The 22,570-nt window shown below is 52.8% G+C and overlaps 2 protein-coding genes across 3 annotated transcripts; one reads left to right on the top strand and one right to left on the bottom strand.

Moving 5' to 3' along the window:
- Positions 1-4,711: 4,711 nt before the first annotated feature.
- POLR2F (RNA polymerase II, I and III subunit F) lies at positions 4,712-13,408 on the bottom strand. 2 transcript variants are annotated; one of them, XM_052640184.1, is made up of 5 exons: positions 13,275-13,408; positions 12,736-12,805; positions 9,862-9,992; positions 5,407-5,478; positions 4,712-4,962 (listed from the first exon to the last, which is right to left on the bottom strand). In XM_052640184.1, exons 1-5 carry the CDS (start codon positions 13,292-13,294, stop codon positions 4,779-4,781), a joined length of 477 nt encoding a protein of 158 aa, XP_052496144.1. In that variant the 5' UTR covers positions 13,295-13,408; the 3' UTR covers positions 4,712-4,778. The 2 variants fall into 2 exon arrangements, with proteins under 2 accessions (XP_052496144.1, XP_052496146.1); XM_052640186.1 differs by having other exon boundaries at positions 4,715-4,918.
- Positions 13,409-13,524: 116 nt separating this feature from the next.
- Positions 13,525-21,009, top strand: C5H22orf23 (chromosome 5 C22orf23 homolog). Its single transcript, XM_052641098.1, has 7 exons — positions 13,525-13,648; positions 13,948-14,059; positions 15,275-15,337; positions 18,838-19,020; positions 20,213-20,344; positions 20,567-20,667; positions 20,817-21,009. The coding sequence occupies exons 2-7, from the start codon at positions 13,957-13,959 to the stop codon at positions 20,886-20,888; spliced, it is 654 nt and encodes a 217-aa protein (XP_052497058.1). The 5' UTR covers positions 13,525-13,648; positions 13,948-13,956; the 3' UTR covers positions 20,889-21,009.
- Positions 21,010-22,570: the final 1,561 nt, after the last annotated feature.

The raw sequence follows: 22,570 nt of genomic DNA, 5'->3' as shown, positions 1-22,570 counted from the left end.
TTCCCCCAGCCCTCGCGCCCTGTTCCTCGCCCATCTCAGGCTCGGTGGCGGCAGAGGAGGAGGCTGCAGAGGCTGACAGCTGAGGGGAAGGCCTTCTGTCTGGCTCACTGCCTTTGATGACCCCACCCCGTCCTACCCAGGCTCTGGCCCAGACGCAGCCCTGGGCTACTCGGCTGGGCAGAGGAGAAGGAGGTAGCTTGTTGCCCCTAAACTGAAAAATGAGGGGCTGTACCTTCCCCCCCAGGAATGACCCTCAATCCCAGGATCTGAGCAGGCCCCGCCTACCCTCCTCTGGGAGGGTGAAGCACCCAGGGTCAGGTCGGATGGGAATCGGAGGCCTAGCCACCCCTGTGCCTGTGTTTCCTCTTCCGCGAGGAATAGGAGGTCTGACCTAACCTGTGCACCCAGGCCACGTGTCTTAAGAGCAGGGCCAACCAGAAACCTGCGTCAGGGACTACTGGGGCTCCGTCTGCCCCTGGGTGCGGGGCGCTGAGGACAGCTTTGAATCGCCTCAAGGGAGTGGGGGTGGGATGGGAGCTCAGAGGGAAGTCTCCTCAACCCTTCAGTGCCCCCTGCCCTCCCGAACACAGGGAGGAATTGGCACAGAGGCCCTCAGATCCATTTCGATGCCAATAACCTCGTTCTTTGTCTAACGGAGCAAAAGGGCCCAGGTCCCACTCCAGGACAACCTCCCAACTTTGAGGCACACCCAGGACGTGAGGAGGCCGGGACCCCAGGAAAGGATTCGGAGACAATTCACAGAGCCTCTCTCCCGGCTCCCACCAGCCCCCTGCCCTCCAACCTCGCCAGGCTCTGTGGTCCTTGCGCTCTCAGCCCCAGCTCCTTGGGCTTCCCAGAGTTAGAGCTGCTCAGGCCCAAACCCTCGGCTCCAGGGGGAGACCCAGGGCCCAGCACCCTGGTTGCTGGCAGCAGGCTGAAGACACTAAACTCCTGACAGGTACATGCTGCCCTGGCCTTTTGCCCTTTGCCTCCCAGTGGTATTTGAATGAAGTATGTAGCTCTCTTCTGCCCCCATTTTCCGATTCTGCATCCCTCCACCCCCAAGTCCACATGTAACTCATTACTGCCCCCCCTCTTATTTATCTCAGTAGCTCCCTCTGCCCCCCTCCCCTCTGCTAGGTACTCCAGCCCTTATTAACTCTGCATTAAGCATTCCACATAATAAAATTAAAGGTTCCGGTTACCTGCTTGGTGGGCCTGACCTGGTCTCTTATCCCTGCACCTCTGCTTCCTTAAATGCTTTCTGGAAGTAGCTAGAGAGTACAATGCAAAGGACAGATAATCCAAAGGTCCCCTCTCTCACCCAGTGCAGTAGCTGAGGACAGCCGGCATCACAGTGGGGTCAGTGGGTGCTCAGAACTGAGGCCTCAGACCGGAGCTCTGCCCCCAGCCCAGCTATGTCCACACTGCAGGTGAGCCACTTGCCGGCTCAGCTGGAACTCCGCATGAGTGCCTTCCAAGCAGCCCATTCTCACCCAGCAGAGAAGGGGCCTTGCAAAGACTTCAAGGAACAAGTATGTGAAAGGTAGATCAGGTCTGTCTTGCTGTCTGCGGTCAGTAGGCCTGGTCCTTTAGAACGAGTGAGTGGGCACTCTCTCACTGTACCTTCCACTTGCCACCTCCCCCAGCAAGACACACACACACAGGTCCACACCAGGATCTAGCAGCTGCCCATGTCTAAGTATAAACTAGGATGGCAGACATAATAACCATCTAACCCTTGGGGTTCCCTCCCCAAAAGCTCTTTGCTCAGCAGAATTCCAACCTGCACTCTGGGACCTGGGGCTCCTCCACCTCAGAGACAGGGGAAATTTCTTCTCCACGCTCCATCGATGGACAGCTCTGATGGCTGAAGTCTCCCCTTCCACCCAGTTCATAGTGACATTAATAGCTCCCATGTACTGGCTGCTCCCTGGCTGAGTGCTTTACATCCTTCTGGCCTATGAGGGAGTGTTCCAATCGTTATCCCCATTTCCCAGACAGGGTCTTGACGCTTTGAGAGGTGGGTGCTAAGAAGTACTGGTACACAATCTGAAACCAGCTGACTCCAAACCTTGCACCCTTAACCATCGTCTCTTCCACCTGCCTTATTTCCACTTGTAATCTGAGGCCATGCTTCCGTCTCGGCTCCAGACCAGCATCCCTAGATCCAGTATGTTTCTATCTGTGGGCTCCAGCCCCTCAGGACCTCGGGTTGGGAAGGGGGCACCAAGAACTAGCCCAGTCCTCCAGGGTGGCCAGACTGCCACCTGGAAGCTGTCATGCAAGCTCTTCAGGCCACTTTGCCAAAACTGCTGGCTCCCATGAAGTGTAGTGGTAACTGCAAATCCTTCCTCCTGCAGATAAAACCTGCAGCCAAGTTGGACCACCCTGAACTGTATACAAGCGGTTTTCTGCTGCTTGGCTGATGTGTTGTAGATAAATGCAGGATTTTTTTACTGGTCTTGAACAGATTTCATCTTTTTGCACTTGACCATTTTCCCACCTATATTAGATCCTTTGGAATTCTGAATCCAATTTATAGCTCTCCTGAGCTTCATGTTTGAAACTTGAATATCCTCATTCAGGTTACTAATGAAAAAAGATTGGAATGAGAGGGACAGACCGTGTCCACCACTGAACACCTCTCCACCCATTCTATCATCTATACTCGTAAAGCTGTCCAGTCAATTCTGAATCTAATTGTCACCTTGAAGTACCTGCTTCTCTATCACAGCCACACACACTGCCTAATGCCTTGTTCAAATCAAGGTTCCCTGTATCTGTGGCATTCCTCCAACCTACCAGGCTGGTAACCATTGGAAAATAGAAAATTCGGTTCCCTTGGTGATATTCTTAGAAACCCTATGCTAGCTCCAGAATCTTTATTATCCGAGTGTTTTCAAATATGCAGTAGCGTATTCTAGAATTTCGTTAGGGGGTCAGTTATGCGCTCCTACTTCTTACAACCTCCCTTTCCCTCTGTTGAGAAGCAGGACATTAGTCCATTTCTAGCCTGGCCAGTGTCTCCTATGTGCTCCCGTGCTCACTGGGATTGTGCCTGTGGAGCGGGCAGGGCAGGTGGGAGGGGCTACATCAAGATGAAATCACCACCTGCATGACCTCAATGAGAATGGAAAGTCACTGGGGATACAGGGGAGGGAACGGCCCGCAGAAGTCACAAGACCTGGCTTACGCTCATGCCTTAGACCTGAGATTCGAGATGAGCTCGGGCCTCAGTCAGGTAGTGGCTCCACAGTCAACAGAGAAGGGGCAGGTGGATCTGGACAGGGTCGAGGAGATGGTGCCCTGGCCAGGCCAGCTGAGTAGCGAGGGCCTGACTCCGTGAAAGCGGAGCAGAATGGAGGGGGCAGGTGGGAGGGTAAACACCCCTTTCTCCATCTCCTCTGCACCCTATCCCCTAAGGGTTAACCCCCTCCCTCCCCCAGTCCCTCTCTCCTCTGCCACCCCAGCCCCATCTCCCTTTAATCACATCTGATACTGAGCGGCCCAGCAGGAACAAAGAGACCATTTAGAGAAACGGGGCCGAGAAAGTGACCCCCGCACTCTGGGGCGGCCGCCTGGATGCCAGCACAAAGGCGGCATTTCAGAGCTGAAATTTCAGCACCCAACTTGATTAAAGGATTCCACAGGCTTGGAGGAGGGTGGAAGGGGGTGCGAAGTCCACTGCTCCCTGAATTAACCCTTCTCCAGAGCAGCGAACACCCCTCCCACTCCTGGGGATGTTCATCACTTCCACCCTGTCCAGGCTGCACCCACCCCAGGGGCCTCGCCTCTTGTAGAGGTCAGGCAGGCCTGGCTCTTCCTCTTCCTAGAAGCGAGGGCTGGCAGCACACTGAAGGTCAAGGCTGGAATATTCAGAGAGATGGGTTTCCTTCCCATCCCTATTGGTGTCAGTATACACCCTCTCCTTGTTGTCTGCCCCCGCACCCCAAGGGAGGGAAGAACCAGTGTGAACGACTGGATTTAATGTCATGCCTTGAACCCAGAAGCCCTGCTGCCCTGCCCACAATCACCCTAGCACCCATCCTTAGAGGGATCAGGGGCTCCACACAGAAGGGAAAGGACACCTTCCAGAGCCTGGGGAAGGAGAGAGTATGGGTGTGGCAGACCAGACGGGTGGGTCGTGGAGAACAGACTGGCGTTATGGGGAGTGGTCTGACAGGTGGGGAATGGGAGGGGCAGTGTGGCTGGGATGGGCAGGTGTTCAGCCCTTGCTCCAGCTGCTGACTTGCCCAGCGGGGCTCTCTCGGGGAGGGCAGATCACTGCGTCCCCAAGCTTCCTGCTGGGGGCACTGGCTCCTGAAAGGGGATCCCAGCCCACGATAAGAGGCTCGAGGCAGGTCCTCAGGAGAACAATGGGTGGCTTGATGAGACCTGCTCTGTGATACTCCTGAGAAGGGAGAAGCCCCTGCAGCCAGTCCACACTGGAAAGGAAATTGGGGGTTTCCGTGGCAACCAGCTCCCTGGGCACAAAGGCGCGTCTGTCTGCTAGGAAGGCAGCCGAGGTGTCTCCTGCAGCAGCCTCTGCTCTGGTGGACTGCGAGATGGAGGGGGGCACACAGGGGAGCCCAGGGGGTCAGGGCTCTGGTGCTTCTTAAAGAGCTGATGGTCCCAGGGCCACTGGGATGCGCACAGCCTCCAGGCGGCAGGATGGTAACAGTGAAGACGCAGGTGGGCCTCACAGGCAACAGGAGGCAGAGGGGGTTGAAAGGTTGAAGAATTTACTATTTACACGTATAAAGACTAGAAAAAGACTATGAGACGAGCCACGGGCGGAGGCCCAGTCCAGAGGCTGACTCCAGCTCAGTCGGTGATGATGAGCTCGTCGACACCCCAGTCTTCGTAGCTCCCGTCGGGCAGGTAGCGGCGAATGATGATGGGGATCTTCCGGGCCCTGTGACCGGGGGAAATCGAGGTACATGGGTGCTGACCCTGGCTCTGCAGCAGAAGGACAGCAGGCGGAGAACGCAAGGGAGGAGAAGCCTTAGGAGCATCCTCTTGAGACCACGGATGTACTTCGTAGGTGAGGAATTTCAGCAAAAAAAAAAGTCCCTGCTTCTCTGAGTGTGGGACCAAAATCTACAAAGGGCCTGCCATCCCACAGTGAAGGGCGAGGCAGAAAGCAGAGGGATGTTGGTAAGGCCAACTGCAGCAGGAAAAAGGGACGATGGGACAGACAGGGACGGTCCATGTCTCGTCAGTGTCCTCCCCTCCCCCTTGACCCATCCCCTCCTCCCCGGTGAAGGGCTGACTCCCAAACTAAGGGTCTACAGGAACAAGACCACACGTCCCCAGCAGGGAAGTGCGGGAAGGCGCGCAGCAGAGCACCCAAGGGATGCCCCCAGGGCTCTGGAGCCGCAAACCAGGATCTGGGTGACTTACTTGAGCTCCTTCATGGCGATCAGTAAAGGATCTGTCTCCCCCTCCAGCTCCACCATCACAGGGGCGCACATCCTGCAGGTGTAAGGACAGGTGTGGAGAGATTACACACACCGGGAGAGGGCCCAGCATGGAGCTGGGCAGTTTCACAAACAGGATCGGATCAGCGCCCCAGAGCTCACCTAGAAAGGGCTCCAAGAAAGGGCACCTCCCAAAAGCGGCAGGTGCGGAGCAGCGGTCCAGGGCTGCTGACAGTGAGGGTACTTGAGTGGCAGCCAGTAGACTAGGCTTAAACTGGGCCTGAAAGACCCTGAATGTCTCTCCAAATCTCAGCATCCTCATTTGAAAATGAAGACAAAAAGCCCTGCCACGCCTACACAACAATAATGCTAAAACGCTACTGGCTACAAGCAAAGCCTCACTAGGCGCCACAGCTGCTCTCCACCCACCACGTGGATGTTTCATTTGTAGTAAGCACTACTGCTACTTCCGTTTTACTGAGGAGGAAACTGAGGCACAGGGAGGTCAGTAATTTCCTCAAGGTCACACAGCCAGTGAGTGGTAGAAACAAGATTTGAACCCTGAAGACTCCTCTCTACTATTCTGTAACACCTCCCATTAAAAAACTGGTGATCCACAAACTGAAACCAGGTACTGTGAAAGGGACAAGCGTGAGCTTTCATTACTGGGTCGTGTGACATTCATCACGTCCACTACCCCGGCCAAGGACCTTCCCCAGGGCCTGTCACAGACTCCTGAGCCCACGGCCACAGCAGAATATTCCCACACAAAGGACCCACATGTGCAAGGGCTCACCCTCTGACCACTCTACTCAACCCCCAGCCCTGCCTCAGGGCCTAGCTCGCCTCGTTTTCCTTCTCTGTCTTGGCAACACCCCCTGCAGGGGTCCTGCTCCTCTAGCCCCTACACAAGGCCTGTGGTCAGGCTCTCCCCTGCTTACCTCTCTTCCTTGATACCCCATGGCCATCAGGCAGGCAGGACCTCCTCTGGCCCCCGCTCACCTCTGCAGTACTTTCTCATGCTACCTGCCCCTATTCACCCCACATTCCAGCCACATCAAACTCCTATAGCTTTCTATGCAGGCCCTGTTGTTTCCCTTCTGCATCCTCACACGAGTGCTTCCTCTTCTTACAGGCCTGTGAGAAGCTCAGATGTCTCCACCCTGGAAAGCATGTGCTGAAGCCTCAGAGCCCTGACTCATTTTACACACACTTCTCTCAACACCACTGTCACTAAACTGTGACTTCCCGTTTGAAGTTTTCCAAACAAGACCTGGTGGTCCAGGACCCCAAGTTCTATTCTAGTGCAACACCTGGCCCACAGCAGAAGGTCTAAAAGCAGACAGACCAGTTCCAGGCCCATCTCCTCTAGGAAGTCACCCTTATTGATTTCAACTCAAGTTTACACTAAAGGACCCCAAACCTGATAGGAGAGCGTGCTAAAAATACAAGTTCCCAGGTCCTTCCCCAGACCCGCTGAACAGATTCTCTAGTGAAGGAGCCTGAGAACCTACATTAGCAAAGCTCCCCTGGTGATTCAGATAACCAGCCAGTCTGAGAGCCACCAGTTTACACTAAATGATCTACTAATTTTATTGCTAAATATTCTGATGTCTGTTACTCCCCAAAGCCTGAAAATTCCCCAGGGGCAGAAACCAAGTATTTAACTTTCTCTATATCTTCTCTCAATAATTCCCTCAACGTTTAAGAATGTGGCAAACTGCTTTCCCTGATATGCATATGCCTTATTTCTTTCAAGATATGAATAATTCAAGAGCAGTCATTCATCCAGCCCTGCTACATTCACAGGAAATGTGAGAGTGTGCCCTCAATGTCTCCACCAGGGGTTCCAAGTGGCAACCTTCCTTGGGAAGCAGCCATGGGGTCGCGAAGAGTCAGCCACGACTCAGCGGCGGAGCACAGCACAGCACAGTTGCAACCATTCAGCCACCAGGTGGGGCTAATGAGCTGGAGTGAGACTTCATGCACAAATACCCAAGAAAACATTGTTCAGCTTCTACTACTAAGCACAGGCTTCCCTTGTAGCTCAGTTGGTAAAGAATCTGCCTGCAGTTCAGGAGACCCGGGTTCGATCCCTGGGTTGGGAAGATCCCCTGGTGAAGGAAATGGCAACCCACTCCAGTATCCTTGCCTGGAAAATCTCATGGACACAGGAGCCTGGTGGGCCCCAGTCCATGGGGTCGCAAAGAGTCGGGCACAACTGAGCAACTAACACTTACTAAGTGCAGGATTGCAGGCCCATAACTCAAGACAAGCTCCAGCCCTGACTGTCCAAGGGCTTACAGCAGCTGGGAAACCACCAGACAACCTCTGAGCTCTTAATCTGAAGGAGTGCTACAGCCCCAAAGGGTTGGACAAGAGTCTTAACCTCCAAAGGAAAGCAGGGCCCTGGGCCTTGTTTGGAATGCCTGTTCGACTGTCCACCCAACGCATGCCCATCTTCTCAACTTGTCACTCAAGGGACCAGTGACATCTTTTTCAGTCTTGTGCCCCAAGCGCTTGCCATTCCTCTACCACAATCCACACGTCTGCCTTCACTTTCCTAGTGCTTTTTCTGGCACCTAGGAGACCTTCAAAACCACGTTGCTTTATTCTCTTCTCTCCTTTTGTTTCTCTTGTAAAGCATCAGCCTCGTCTGCCTTGGGTTCTGAGTATTTAGAACGGGCTCCCTTTCCCTACTAGACAGTAAAGATCTACAGGACTAGGGAATTGTGTCTTTAATCCTCTTTACACCTCCAAAAGGCATGAGCACAATATCTTTTTTGGTGCTGAAAGACTTTAACTTGCATGCACTTTATTTGTTTAAAAAACAGATTATGAATTATTCTTCCTGCTGGGTCACGTTCAGCAGACATGAATGCCACCCATCTAGCACTCTACAAGGATGGAAATGTCCTCTATCTGTGCTACCTATCACGGTAGCCACAGAGGCTACTGGGCACGTGAAATGTGACTAACGAGACAGAAACACTGAACTCCTATCTGCTGCTGTTGCTAAGTCACTTCAGTCATGTCCGACTCTATGCAACCCCATAGACGGCAGCCCACCAGGCTCCCCCGTCCCTGGGTTTCTCCAGGCAAGAACACTGGAGTGGGTTGCCATTTCCTTCTCCAATGAACTCCTATCTAGTTTTACTTAATTTAAATGGCCAAATGTAGGCAGCAGTGACCATACCTGTGGTGCAGGCCTAGAGGATCCTGACCCCAGCAACACTGAAATCATCATACGGGGTGTGGCTCTCAACTCACCCAGACCAGCAAGGGGTGCAACCAGGCTGGCAGGAGGCCTCCTGCTGCCAAGTGAGTGAAGACAACGGTTTCCCGCCCCAATAAGACCCTCCACCGAGTGGTCACCTTCACTCCACAGATAAAGTCCAACACTGTTTGAAAACTTCGGGCAGGGAGCACACAGATTGAGCATCACCGCTCCCCTAGCATATTTATCACCCCACAACTCTGACCCCAGCTTTTCTTTCAAGCCTGTTTCCCACTCCTCTCTTCTCGAAGCACCCCTCCTTCAGGTGTCCACCATTTCCCCCAGCAGCTGGTAGGAAGTCTGAGATAGGGCTCCTTTCTGCAGCCTCTTGTTTCCCTGGGCAGGACCTGCCATGAGAGCAACAGTAACACGCCTGCCCTCTGTGTCCTCCCACTTAACTCTCACCAGGACAGAGGAGGAGCTCATCTGACAGGGAAGCCTGGCAGGGAAAGCCAGCAGCTGTGGCCCAGCCTCTTCAAGAGCCCTTGCTTCCTCAAAGCCACCTGCCCTCATGGGGCTGCTTTTGGATCTGTTCTGCACGAGGCCCACGCCCCCGCAGACACGGCCTCTGACCCCTGCAATGCCTGTGGCTGATGGGTGGACATGTGAGCATCGCACATTTTGACCTGACCTGACTTGGCTACTGGCTGGCTCCCAAATCATGTTGTTCTTCAACAAGTTCCCAACTTGGGAGACAAAGGAAGGGTTGCTAATTTCAACCCCCCACACCCCCGACCACTGCTCTGTGCTTCCACATTCCTAGTGCGTCCTCAACGTGGAGGGCTCTCTCACTCCCCTGGGCTGGCCCCAGTCTACTCAAGAACCACCTTAAGCCCAGCGGGAGCTGTGGCGGCACCCCAACTACCCAGCCCACAAGGGTCTAGGTCTGATCTTACTGCGTTTATTTTCGCTCCCCCACCTGACAGGCGGTCATCACGCTCTGCACACTCACGGTTACTCTCTACTGTTGATGTCCTATTCCCCCAACGATCTCCCCGAAAACAGGGGTCTAGCACAGCGCCTGGCACATGGGGATGGCGCCGCTTTCGTTTAGCCAGTGAGAAAGGGACGGGTCTGCTGCCAGGCCGGGCCATTATCAACAGCTCGGAGGCTCCCTGTGGCCTGATCAAAGGACACGATGGTGACAGGGCTCATACTCACGCAATCTGAAGGGCTCGGGTGCCCAGCACACGGGCTCGCTCATACTTGGTCATATATGGTGTGGTGATTCGTTTCTGGTTGGCCTGCGGTCGCTCTCCAGAAGGGAGAATCTCAACGTTCTCCTGGCCCTCCTGGACACAAAGGCAGAAAAGAGGGGAAAATCTCAGGCTGCATCACTGGGGGTGAGGGGCAGGACAACGACAACAGTGACTGTGAGCGCCTCTATGCTGCTGCTTGTTACGTGCCAGTGACCACGCAACTGCCTTATTAACACCTCGCCTAATCCTCACAAAAACCTTATCAAGTGGGGATTACAATGCTCATTTTAAAGGGTTGGACAGTTAGCCAATGTGGCCAAAGTCTCAGAGCTAGTGAAAGAGGAATCGTGATCAGGAGTCCAAAGCCAGCCGCCTCATCCAGCGGAGACAGTTGGCCCCATACAAAGAAGTCCTTGAGCACGAACAACCTCACCCAAGCTAGGAAGAGGAAGAAGCACCCCATCTTTACCTATGTATATATTTAATAACCACTTATTAAGCATCTGTCATGTGCCAGACATGATAAAGGTGCTGAGACGGAGTCTCTGCTCGCCAAGAATTCACAGTCCAGCGAAAAGGCAAGAGTAAACAAAACATCAAGTGCTATGAAAGCATGCCAGTGTGCCACAAACTACACAAGAAAGCGAGGGGCATCTACCTCATCCTGGGGGTTAGGAATACAGTCCAGAGATGAGACTTGGGCTAGTCTCCAAGGATGAGCACGAGCTGCCAAGCTAACAAGGAAAGAAAGGAAGGGCATTCCAGACAGGCTGAATTGCATATGTGCAAAGACACAGGAGGGAAGAGAGTGTACTCAGCCTGGATGCCTAATCATGGGGTATGATAAGCCCAAAAGGTGCAAGCGGGGTAGACAGGAGAATAAACTCTGTAATATAAAATTAAGCCAACAAATATTTACTGAGTGCTTACTCTTTGTCAGATAGCATTCTAAGTGCTTGACACAGAGCAGTAAGACAGATGAAAGTTCTTTCTCCCATACAGCTTTACATTATAATACAGTGAAAGTGAAAGTCACTCAGTCCTGCACGACTCCTTGTGACCCCACGGACTATACAGTTCGTGGAATTCTCCAGGCCAGAATCCTGGAGTGGGCAGCCATTCCGTTCTCCAGGGGATCTTCCCAACCCAGGGATCAAACCCAGGCAGGTCTCCTGCATTGCAGGTGGATTCTTTACCAGCTGAGCCACCAGGGAAGCCGAAGAACACTGGAGTGGGTAGCCTATCCCTTCTCCAGTGGATCTTCCAACCCAGGAATACCGTGAGATGAACAATAATAAAATTAGTAGTAAAATGTGCAGTATAAAAACAGAGAGGAAAGACAGGGAGAGTCCGAGTGGTGATGCTGGAGGAAGGAGAAAATGCAGTGATTTGAATGGCCAGGGAAGGCCTCACTGGGGTGACCTGTAACACAGACCTGAAGGAGGCTGAGGAGCAGGTTGTGTGCAAAACTAAGGGAAAAGGAAGCAGGAACAGCACGGTCAAAGGTCCTGAGCTGGAACTTCCCTGGCATGACAGCGATGCCAAGAAGAGATACGGGCACAGAGGGAGCAGGCGGTTGGATCGCGGAGGACCTTGTGCATGTTCTTGGCTTTTATTCGGAATGAGATGAGAAGTGACCAGACGCAGGTTCTGAGCAGAGGAGAGACAGAGTGACTGAAGATTTAAAAGGATCACTCTGGATACTCTGTTAAGAATGTTCTGTAGAGGCTAAGGGCTGAAGCAGAGAGAACACTGAGCAAGACCAATAGTAACCAATCATGTGGGTAGGAGAAAAAGTCGACTCTGGCAGCAGAAAGGCAAACAGCAGACTCAAGGCAGGAAAACCGGTAACAAGTTTCTGCAGTAATGCGGATGAAAACCAATAAGGATCTAAACCAGGCTGAGGCACTAGGAATAGAGAAATGGGAACAGGACTGAACTACATGGAGGAGGCAGAATCAAGAGGAGAGAGATGGAAAGGCATCAGAAGAACCGAGAAGAAGGCTTCTGACTCAGTGAACAGATAACCTCAGAGTGTTAGGCAGACAGGAAAACCCACACAAAAGAGGGCCTTCACCTTACCAATCTAAAAAAAATAAAAGGATCCCTCTCTCCAGAAGACATAAAGCACTTCTTCCTCCACCAGTCACACAGCACAGAAGACCCTATTTTATCTATGACGCCAGTAACTCATCCACCAAGCTGCTCAAGCGAGAGACATGGGAGTCATTCCCGTCATCTCCCACTTTCTCAGCCCCACATCCAATCCACCAAAATCTCTCATCTGTTTTCTCATCACTAACACTACCAGCACCCAAGTGCAAGCTACAGATGTCACCTGGATTGCACTCTAATTGGGCTCTCTTTGACTCTTGGTTCACCCAACTCATTCCTCACTGGATCATGCCACTCCCCAGATCCCCAAAACTTATCAGCGGCTTCCCGCTACCCCTAGGCTACAAAATCTTGGCTGATCTTGGCCCTCACCTCTCCAGCCTTATCCCAGGTCACTCTCCCCCTTGCTCTTTATTTAGCCCACCCTGCTGAGCTCCTGGTACATAATAAACACTCACCACATGTCTGCACAATGAATGAAGGGGCTATTTCAACTGAGTAAACTAACTGCCCCAGAAGTCATGCTCTGTGGTCCAAGAGGACAAAAGCCTTTGGGCCAACCCTGTAGGACTCCTCCACTACCCAGGGCTAGATCTCCCCTCATTCTAACTGGCAGTACCCTGACCACAAACGGGAGGCAGAGGCATGCAGTCGGCCATCACTGGCCCGGCTATCTGGCAGGTTGGGCTGCAGAGAGGGGAGCCCAAGGCTCAGTACTGACCTCCTCGGCATTCTCCAAGTCATCGAGCCCTTCATCCTCCTCCACGTCATCAAAGTCGTCTCCATCAAAACTGAACAAGTGTAAGAAGCCCGTTAGTTGGAGCATCACTTACTAGAATCAAAGTGGGCAGAAATCTGAGTCTCATGTGATACGTAGGAGGCTCTCAATAAATATCCACCTAACCAGTGAATCATTCAATAAATCAGTCATCTGACGTCCTCATCTTAACTATGGGCCTCTTCTAGAAAGAGACCCCAGCTGAATCAACATTTGGTACAGACATAGAGCCCGACTCAGTGGAAGTTTGCTGAAAGACACTTTTTCACTGATCCTCTCTGGACCCTCGAGTCGGAGCCTTTTCCGCGCCCAGCCTCTGGCCGGGTCTATGCTCCCAGTTCCCAGCCTTTCCCTTCTCCGGCTCTGCGGACCCCCTCACCACCCCCAGTCCTAAACCTCTGGCTCAACTTCCTTCGACCCTGGCTCCCGCTTCATCCGCCCCTTCTGAGTCTTCGGAAAAGTCACTTCGCTCCCTCACTCACTTGTCCTCGTTGTCTGACATGACGCCCGCGCAGCAGCCACCGGGTTCCGCGACCCAAACCCGCGCGGAGACCGGCGAACAGCCTACCTCCGCCTCGCGCGATGCCAAGAGTACTCGGCGCCTGCGCCGTGACCTAGCGGTAATCACTTCCGGGAGGCAGGCGGGGCGAGAAATAAGCACATGCGCGGAGCGTTGCCTGCGTTACCATGGTAGCCGGAGCTGCGCTCGCTGCAAGCTCTAGTGGCTGAGATCTCAAAAGTATTTCTGGGAGAGACCAGGCGCGGCTGCTGCTTCAGAGCCTTGGTTACGATCTCCGGAGCCCAGCCGCCGCTCTCTGTGGGGCGAGAGGCCACCCAGCCGGGGTCTTACTTTAGGGTGAGGTTTCCCGTTTGGGCGTATCACACAACGGGCACGGCTACCCTCACTCCCCTTTCCTCCCGAGGGGCTTCCCTGCCACAGGCGCCAGGTCAGGATGAGGTCTCTGTTCGCGTGTATATATCTGCCAGTGGATCTGTTCGAGGTGGGAGGATCGGGCACTGTCGCGATGTTGACAGGGGGCATCACGATCTCTTGAGACCCGACACCCGCTCCCAAACTTTGGGTGGTGTTGAGGGTGTGAGAAGAGATTGGATCTGGGAGACCGGGAATGTTTCATTGGGTTTTTCCCTCTTCAGAGCCCTCCCATGGCTTCCCAGGAGAGGGTGGAGACGGTGACCAAAGGAACAGGGTTCTGGCGCTGTCCCAAGCCGACCACTTACACCCCAGGGACCTGCGAGCTGCTCAGAGGTCAGTGCATTAAAGGGCACAAGAAGAGCGGTGGTCACAGTTACCCTGTTTCTCAGTTCTCCCCTACATGACTTATGGCTTAGTAATTGTATTTTCAGTTTACAGATAAGAAGCCTGGAGTTCAGAAAGGTTCAGGCGTCCAGGTCCTACAACTTGGAAGTGACCCAAAGTCAAAGAACTAAGAATTTCAGAGTGGTTAACTCCCATGAACCCCTTAGATCACACTTTCAGTTTCCCCAGGGAAGACTTATTTCCTCTCCACCCATCATCACCGCAGTGGAACCAACTGTTACGCGTCTGCACACTGATGCTACTGCTACTGCTAAGTCGCGTCAGTCGTGTCCAACTCTGTGCAACCCCATAAACAGCAGCCCAACAGGCTCCTCTGTCCCTGGGATTCTCCAGGCAAGAACACTAGAGTGGGTTGCCATTTCCTTCTCCAGTGCATGAAAGTGAAAAGTGAAAGTGAAGTCGCTCAGTCGTGTCCGACTTTTAGGGACCCCATGGACAGCAGCAGCCCAACAGGCTCCTCTGCCCATGGGATTCTCCAGGCAAGAGTACTGGAGTGGGCTGCCATTGCCTTCTCCTAATAGTCTGCACACTACCAAATACCTTTTCCTTCACTGGGCTTAGTGCAACCTGTACTCAGATACCTAGTGTGTTCCGTTGAATTAACATTGAATTAACATTCAGTTCATGAACGCCATCAGGACATGATGCCTGTTTTGGCTCACATTTGTAGCTCCAGCCCCTGGCACGTGCTCAATGAATACTTGTTCATTCACTGTTTCATTCACTCAACAAAAATAGTTTTAAAGCCCACTGTGTGCTTTAGACATTATCCCGGGTGCTGAAAACACAGCGGTAAAGAAAAGAAATAAGCAAAAATTATTGTTCCCTTGGAGCTAATATTCTAGTAGGAAAGTAACAAATAATAAATAAGGTATATAGAACTTAGATGGTGATGAGTGGTATAGGGGGAAAAAAATGTAGAAAAGGAAGGGAATTCCCTTGTGGTCCAGTGGTTAGGGCTCAGTATTTTCAGTGCTGGGAGGCCCAGGTTCAATCCCTGTTCAAGGAACTCAAATCCCACAAGCCAAGTACTCAGGCACCCAGAATGGGAGCAGGAGGCGATACAGTATTAAGTTTCAGTGGGGTGAGATGAGGCGTCTGCTTGCAGCCCAGGAAGCCTCACCAAGGTGCTTTGTTTTGCAGTGATGATGAAGGAATCCAAACTGACTAACTTCCAACAGCGCCACATCATGGACACCATGAAACGTAAGAGGCTGACCACAGAGGCTTCCCGGGGAGAGGAATTCTGGGTCACATTTTAATGCTCTCTCCATGTTGAGGAGTAGGGGACCTAATTTTAAACACACACACACACACACACACACACACACACACACACACACAAACAAAATTTGAATCGTATTTCTGACCCTTGCTCTTGGGGAATTGACCTTGCAGGGTCTTGGTCTTTGCTTCTTCACAAGACATGGGTCCCAGCCCATGAGCCTCTCCCACAGTCCAGCTCTAGCCAGCCTTCCCAACAGGGCATCAGCCCATTCGGGACTTCCTGCCCAGTCAGATAGTCTGAACACTGTGAAGTCCGCCATCTCTCCCAGCCTCTTACACACATAACATATGAGCTCTCCAGACGAGAGGCCTGTGTGTGTCTTATGCATAGTTTTATTCATTCTAGCTTAGCTGGCAGAAACACGATTACTGGCAGGCTTCCAACTTAGGAAAACTATGCAAAACCTTTCCATCTTTCACCTCTGACCACACACTGTATTATTTATTTTTAAGGAAAAAAAAAAAAAAACTGAATGTAACAAGGTGCCCTCTAAGATCTTGAGAACAACCTTGCTTTCTGAGATTTAACTGAATCAGCTTTTAGGGGATCAGAACAGAGATCTGTAAAGTTACCTTTAAGAGGATACCAGAAGGTTCAAGCCTGCCAGGTTTCACGCAAATCTACCAATAGCTATTGCCTTCTTTCAAGAAAGAAGGTGCCTATCAGGAGGCATCTGGTCAACCACAGAAACTGGAATGGGAGAGTCAGAGAGACAAATACTGACTGCCCAGCGCTGGCTGGGGGAGGGAGGCTCCATCAGGTCAGTTCAGAAGTCAGATCTCCTTCCTTTTTGTGGACAAGGACAACTCAGGCTGCCAGAGCCTAACACCACAACACAGCTGAGTCACATAACTCAATTTCCAAACTCAAGCCATCTACTAATCATCTGATGTCCCTTACAGATCCCCTGGAGAAGGGAATGGCAACCCACTCCAGTATTCTTGCCTGGAGAATCCCATGGACAGAGGAGCCTGGCAGGCTATAGTCCATGGGTCGCATAGAGTCAGACATGACTGAGCAACTAACCCTTCCTTCCTTCCTTACAACATGACCATAAAGAGAATGTGCTAGAAATTCCATTAAAAGTAAACACCAGGAGACCAAGGATTGAGCCTGCCTTGTTCACCATTGTACCTTGACTCCTAGTGAAAGTGAAGCTGCTCAGTCGTGTCCAACTCTTTGCAACCCCATGGACTGTAGCCTATCAGGCTCCTCCGTCCATGGGATTTTCCAGGTAAGAATACTGGAGTGGGTTGCCATTTCCTTCTTCAGGAGATCTTCCCGACCCAGGGATTGAACCTGCGTCTCCCGCCTTGGTAGGCAGACACGTTACCATCTGAGCCACCAGGGAAGTCCTTGACTCCGAGGTGCTGAATATTTATTGAAAAACTCATTGGATTAGTGATTAGGTCAACACAAGTCACAGTTTGCCAGTTTTTTTTTTTTTTCTCCTTAGATGTTTTCTTTTTAAAATATTGCCTCCAAGCATTGGTGTTGAGTCTACTTTCTTCTCCCAGCTTCCCCTCTCTACTCTCTTCTTAACCAAGTCCTACTTCTTTGAGGCTTAAATTCTTTTGCAAGCCACAAATTCCTCTCCTTCACCTGAACTCCCAGAATTGCTTGGGCTCTAATTATTTGCTTAGACTGAGCCAAAAGAAAAGGTGGCATTTGGCACTGGACAAGTAGAAATAGCAGACACAGTAAGAGGAAGCACAGCATCTCTTCAAAGGAGAGAGAAAAACTGTGGCTGGCCCTAGATAGAGGGCACGAGAAAGGAGAGGCAGCGGGAAACAATGGCTGCTCCATCCTTCTGGTTCTTCCAGGCAGACACATCAGAGTCATCCTGTCCCCTCTTCCCCTTTCTCCTAGACCCCACATTCAACCGACCAGCAGTCCTGTCTGCTTGACCTTCAAACCATATCCTGACTGTGACTACCTCTGCCCTTGACCCCCGTGCGTGCGTGCTCAGTGGCTTCAATTGTGTCTGACTTTTTGTGACACCATGGACTATAGCCCGCCAGGCTCCTCTGTCCACGGGATTCTCCAGGCAAGAACACTGGAGTGAGTAACCATGCTCTCCTCCAGGGGATCTTCCCGACTCAGGGATCGAACCCACATCATTTATGTCTCCTGAATTGGCAGGCAGGTTCTTTACCAGTAGCGCCACCTGGGAAGCCCTTGACCTCCAACTCTGTATTTTCTATTTTTATGTTTTTTTTTTTCACTTGCGCATCTTGAGGGATCTTAGTTCCCAGCCCAGGTATCAAACCTGTGGTCCCTGCAGTGGAAGCAGGCACCACCAGGAAATTCCCGACAATGTATTTTCAATGGCAGCTAAAGGGGTGACTCCTCAGCTCAGAGCCCTCGATGGCTTCCCACCTCACACACAGTAAAAGCCAGTCTTTCCAGAGGCCTATGAGGCCCAGCCCGTCTCTTGCCCTCCCTGACCTCTGACCTGTACTCCCACTCCACCCCCCCCCCCCGCCCCCCGGTTCAGTCCATTCCCGGCACCCTAGTCTGCTGTCTGTTCTCACATGCTCTAGGCACATTCCCACCTCAGGACCTTCACTTGAGCCATCCTGTCTAGAATGCTCCTCCCTAAAATGTCACCTTGGCTGGCCTCTTACACTCATGGATCCTTTCTCAAATGCCATCATGTCCGTGAGGCCTTCCCTGGCTACCCCATTTATAACCGTGAATCCCGCCCTGACACACCCTGTGGCCCATCCCTGTGTTGGCACTGGTGCTCTGCTGTCAACATCACTGCGGTTCTCTTCATCTAAACCCCAGATTAAGTACTGTGAGGGCAGGGCTTTGTCTGACCACTTTACCCCCCGAGTCCCAGGCCTGGCTCAGAGTACATGCTCAGTACTACCTGCTGGGTGATGACAGAGAAGGCTGGAAAGGTACGGGAGGTAGACAGGAGCCAAATCAAAACAGTGGTTGGGGGGCATTCCCTGACGGTCCAGTGGTCAGGACTCCGAGCTTTCACTGCCGAGGGCGCAGTTTCAATCCCTGGTCAGGGAGCTAAGATCCACGTGGCACGGCTGAAAATATAAAGACGTTATAGATAAATGGAGTGATCTGGAAAGATGTTCATGGTAGATTGTTAGTTCAGTTCAGTCACTCAGTTGTGTCTGACTCTGCGAACCCATGGAAGATTGTTAGTCTATTACTGAATAGAATGCAGTGTGATCCAATCTTTGAAAAAGGAATCTTATAGATGCCCATATATCTTTGAACACGTTTAGGTAAGCATCGAAAAGAAGCGGCTGAGACCACCAAATTGTTACCACGGCTCATTGTAGAGGGGAGGGTGTGGAGGGGAGAAGGGAAGACTCTTCCATACCGTTTGACTTGTTTTAACAGGTAGGGACCACTTAGGTGGGCCCCCTGACCCTGACCCTTCCCTCCCCAGGAGGAGACACTCTCCCCCTGCAGTGCAACCCAACTTCCAGCCAGAGGGTCTTGCCTGCCAAGCAGCCAAGCTCAGCCATCTACCTGCCTCCCATCCTGGCAGCCCGGTCCCACCTCCGGCCTGCCAGGAGATGCCAAGCCAACGGGGCCTACAGCCGGGAGCAGTTCAAGCCTCAAGCCACCCGTAAGGAGCCTCGACCACAGCCCCTCTTCTACTCTCCGAGGGGGGTTAAGGGGGGCAGGGAGACAAACAGCCCACAGGGTGCTGAGTAGGCAGCTAATCAGATTTTCAGGCCATTTATACCAGTGCTCTTGGGCCTCCGCACGTGTTAGCTTGGAGGCATTCAGGGTGCATGGGAAACCAGTTAGCTGGTTACTTTTTATACATTTTCCCAGAATTCTCTTTAACAGTTAACTGCTTCCCCCCCCCCCCCCCCCCCCCCCCCGCCAACCCCCAACTCTGATGAATGTTTGGAGGTCAGGTATCACAGCTCTTGCTCTCTCAAACTCATATGGTGCCTGGAAGCCCGGGTTCCTCTGTGCCCAGCCTGTTTCAGAGAGCCATTACATCCCCCCACTTTCCACTTGGCACATGACTCTTGGCCCCTCCACACAGCCTCCCCATCCAGGCTATACTGCACAGTCATTGAGTTTCCTTAGCCTTGCCCTGCACCCAGGCAGTCTGTGCATTTTTTTAAAATAATTTTATTTATTTATTTTTGGCCATGCTGGGTCTTCGTGCTGGCCTTTCTCTAGTTGAGCAAGCAGCAGCTAGTCTCTACAGCAGCGGGCAGGCTTCTGGTTGCAGCGGCTTTTCTTGAGGAGCACCTGGGCTTCAGGAGTTGTGGCTCCCAGGCTCTGAAGCACGGGCTCAGTAGTTGTGGGGCATGGGCTTAGTTGCTCCATGGCACGTGGGAGCTTCCCAGATCAGGGATCGAACCCCACGGCTCCTGCATGTAAGAATCTGCTTGCAATGCAGGAGACCTGGGTTCGATTCCTGGGTCAGGAAGATCCCCTGGAGAAGGAAATGGCAATCCACTCCAGTATTCTTGCCTGAAAAATCCCATGGACAGAGGAGCCTGGCGGGCTACAGTCCATGGGGTTGCCAGGAGTTGGACACAACTTAGCAACTAAACCACCACCTTTACCACTGAGCCACCAGTGAAACCCAGTGTGTGGACTTTGATGATGCTCTCTTCCGGGTTCTTTCAACACCTTCTGGCCTACTATGACTTGACCAGCGCAGAAGCAGCCCAGGGTAGGAGGTGCTGGGTTTGCACAAGCCCTACCAGGTTCCCAGGCCCCCTGGAGCAAGCATGCTCCAGGAATTGAGGGTGCCCCGCCCACCTTAACTAAGCCATGTCTGGGCCCGACAGGGGATCTGGAGAAGGAGAAGCGAAGACTCCAGAATATCTTTGCCACCGGGAAGGAGCCGGAGGAACGGAAAAGAAAGCCCCATCCGGTGCGACAAGAGGACCCAGCCCCTAAGCTGGACCGCTTTGAAGAATGTGAGCCCCTGAGGGGCCAGTTATGCTGGGGAGGGGAAGGTGGAGTGTCTGTGGAAGGGTCCTGGGAGCAGGGGAAGGGGGGAATCCCTGAGGGCCATCAAGTGAGAAACGGACCACAGAACTGCTTCCCGTTCCCGGGAGGCAACCTGCCGCCCCAACACCCCTCCCGGGAGCGCGGGGTCCCCTGCTGCCCTGTACACGGACGGCCCTTTCCCTGTGCAGTGGTGAAGGAAATTCAGGAGAGGAGAGAATTCCTGGCTGACATGGAGGCCCTGGGGCAGGGCAGACAGTACCGCGGGATCATCCTTACTGAAATCTCCCAGGTAGGAGAAGCACCAGGGAAGGCGGACGGGATGTGAGTGTGGGGGACGAGGCGTGAGCCGAAGTGAAGGTCCACTGGGGCCGTTTCGGGGGGTCCCGCTCTAGCCTCACATCCACCCTGACACCCAGCTTTCCCCAATGCCCTTTGCAGAAACTACAGGAAATGGAAGACATTGACCACAAGAGGAGTGAGGACCTTAGGAAGGCTCTTGCCACCACTTAATCACCACCTGTGCTCCACCCCCTGGAGGGCCGGGGAGCCCACCCCCTCGCCGAGCAGGGTCACCCTCAGGTCAGCCCACCCACCCTGCCCTTCAGCCATGGAAACGGTTGTATAGCACTGCCTCCACCTACGGTACCCTGGACACAGCACCCTAGAAAATGGACATCTTAGAAAGTGAGCTGATTCTCCTGCAGACGCTGCCCAGGGATCTGGGGTCAGCTGGGCCTCTGAGACCAGTCACAGATCCAGACACCCACATACACACTTTCCCAGTCTTTTCTCGGGGAAAGAGACACACACACACACACACACACACACACACACACACACACACAGTGAAAGCAAGTCCAGACATACACACACACACACACGGTGAAAGCAAGTCCAGACACACACACACAGACATGCACACATGTGCACGCATACACAGTTAAACCAAGTCCAGGTCTTAACCATCTTGGGTGTGTGTCTAAGGGTGTCCACCAGGGCCTCTTCCCAACACCTCGCCCACTGTGTGTCCCTGTGTCCCGCAAATTAGGTTTTCTGAACTTAGTAATGAATATGATTCCTTTCTTCCTACCCGTCTCAGGACCTACTTATTTGACTTCTTACAGCCTTGGACAAATATTTAACCACTATGATTAACTGGCTAATAAAACACATTTGCCGTAGGTCATTACACACACCATTTTGTTTTCGGAGGGATAAGGCTTATTTGTTCGAGGAGTTAGAATTTTTCAAGCCCAGTTGGTTTCTAGCTGTTTTTTTCCAGTAAAAATGGAACCAAGGCTCCCAGAGCAGCCCATGGGTGGGTGCTGTGCTAGGCACCGGTGTGGCTCCTGGCTGATTCCCTCCGTAAACACCCGCGATGGTTCATCAGCCCTGCTGAAAACCAGGACTCACCGAGACTCCAACCAGAGGCATTCAACCAGCAAGTGGCCTCCTCGGGATTCCAAGTTAGCTTTCGGTCTTTCCACCACCAAACCCACAACCCGTAGAAAGAAACCCAAAGGGTGGGCGGGATCCAGACTGAAGGAGCCCTGCTTCAGAGATCCACCCCAGCCTGTGCGTCTGAGCCCACCCGCCTCATCTCCAGCAGCTCGCCTGTGAGGCCCGGGTGCTGAGATGCCCGCCCACAGGAGCTGCGTCCCAGGCCTGGCACACAGCGTGCAGCAGCCCCCACAACTCTGACAACCACAGGCCTCACGCTCTCCAGTATCCTGTCATTCTCCCGTCCCCGTAAATCAAAGCATTTCAGAAATTTCAACCAAGCCTCCCACTTGGAGGGATTCATATAATCCTCTCAGGCCACATGACCCCAGTTGGGGTTTGCAGAATCAACATGGTCCTGCAGCCACAAACAAAACAGAGAGGACCAGCTCAAGGGCTGGGGCTCCGGAATATTCCACGGGGAGCCTGTGTCCACACTCCCTCAAGAAGCCAAGGGCTCAGGGCGCAACCTGAGGAGGACGGCCGTCCTCTACCTCGAAGGCCGCAGCACGCACCCGAGGCAGCGAACCGGAGAACCCGGGCCAGAGTCAGCCCACTCTGACACGGTAGGACGTACCCTTGATTTCAGTTCAAGTCAGTTTTACAAAGTACACACACGCTCCACTGGATTTCCAGTTTCTTTTGAAAAATGCAAAGATCTGGTCCCACTGGGCCCACATCCCACAGGCTAC

The sequence above is a fragment of the Budorcas taxicolor genome, chromosome 5 (genome assembly GCF_023091745.1).
Source record: "Budorcas taxicolor isolate Tak-1 chromosome 5, Takin1.1, whole genome shotgun sequence".
Taxonomy (NCBI): domain Eukaryota; kingdom Metazoa; phylum Chordata; class Mammalia; order Artiodactyla; family Bovidae; genus Budorcas; species Budorcas taxicolor.
This window is presented reverse-complemented; position numbering and strand designations above follow the sequence as displayed.

Bases quoted from the DNA above. Each gene is read 5' to 3' on its own strand.
- POLR2F (XM_052640184.1), bottom strand. From the start codon at position 13,294: ATGTCAGACAACGAGGACAA. The intron at 5,479-9,861 runs GTGAGTATGAGC...TTACACCTGCAG, and splicing joins ACCCGAGCCCTTCAGATTGC to GATGTGCGCCCCTGTGATGG. The intron at 4,963-5,406 runs GTAAGTCACCCA...CTTCTGCTGCAG, and splicing joins ATCGCCATGAAGGAGCTCAA to AGCCAGGGTCAGCACCCATG.
- C5H22orf23 (XM_052641098.1), top strand. From the start codon at position 13,957: ATGGCTTCCCAGGAGAGGGTGGAGACGGTGACCAAAGGAACAGGGTTC. The intron at 14,060-15,274 runs GTCAGTGCATTA...TTTGTTTTGCAG, and splicing joins GACCTGCGAGCTGCTCAGAG to TGATGATGAAGGAATCCAAA. The intron at 19,021-20,212 runs GTAAGGAGCCTC...TGGGCCCGACAG, and splicing joins GTTCAAGCCTCAAGCCACCC to GGGATCTGGAGAAGGAGAAG.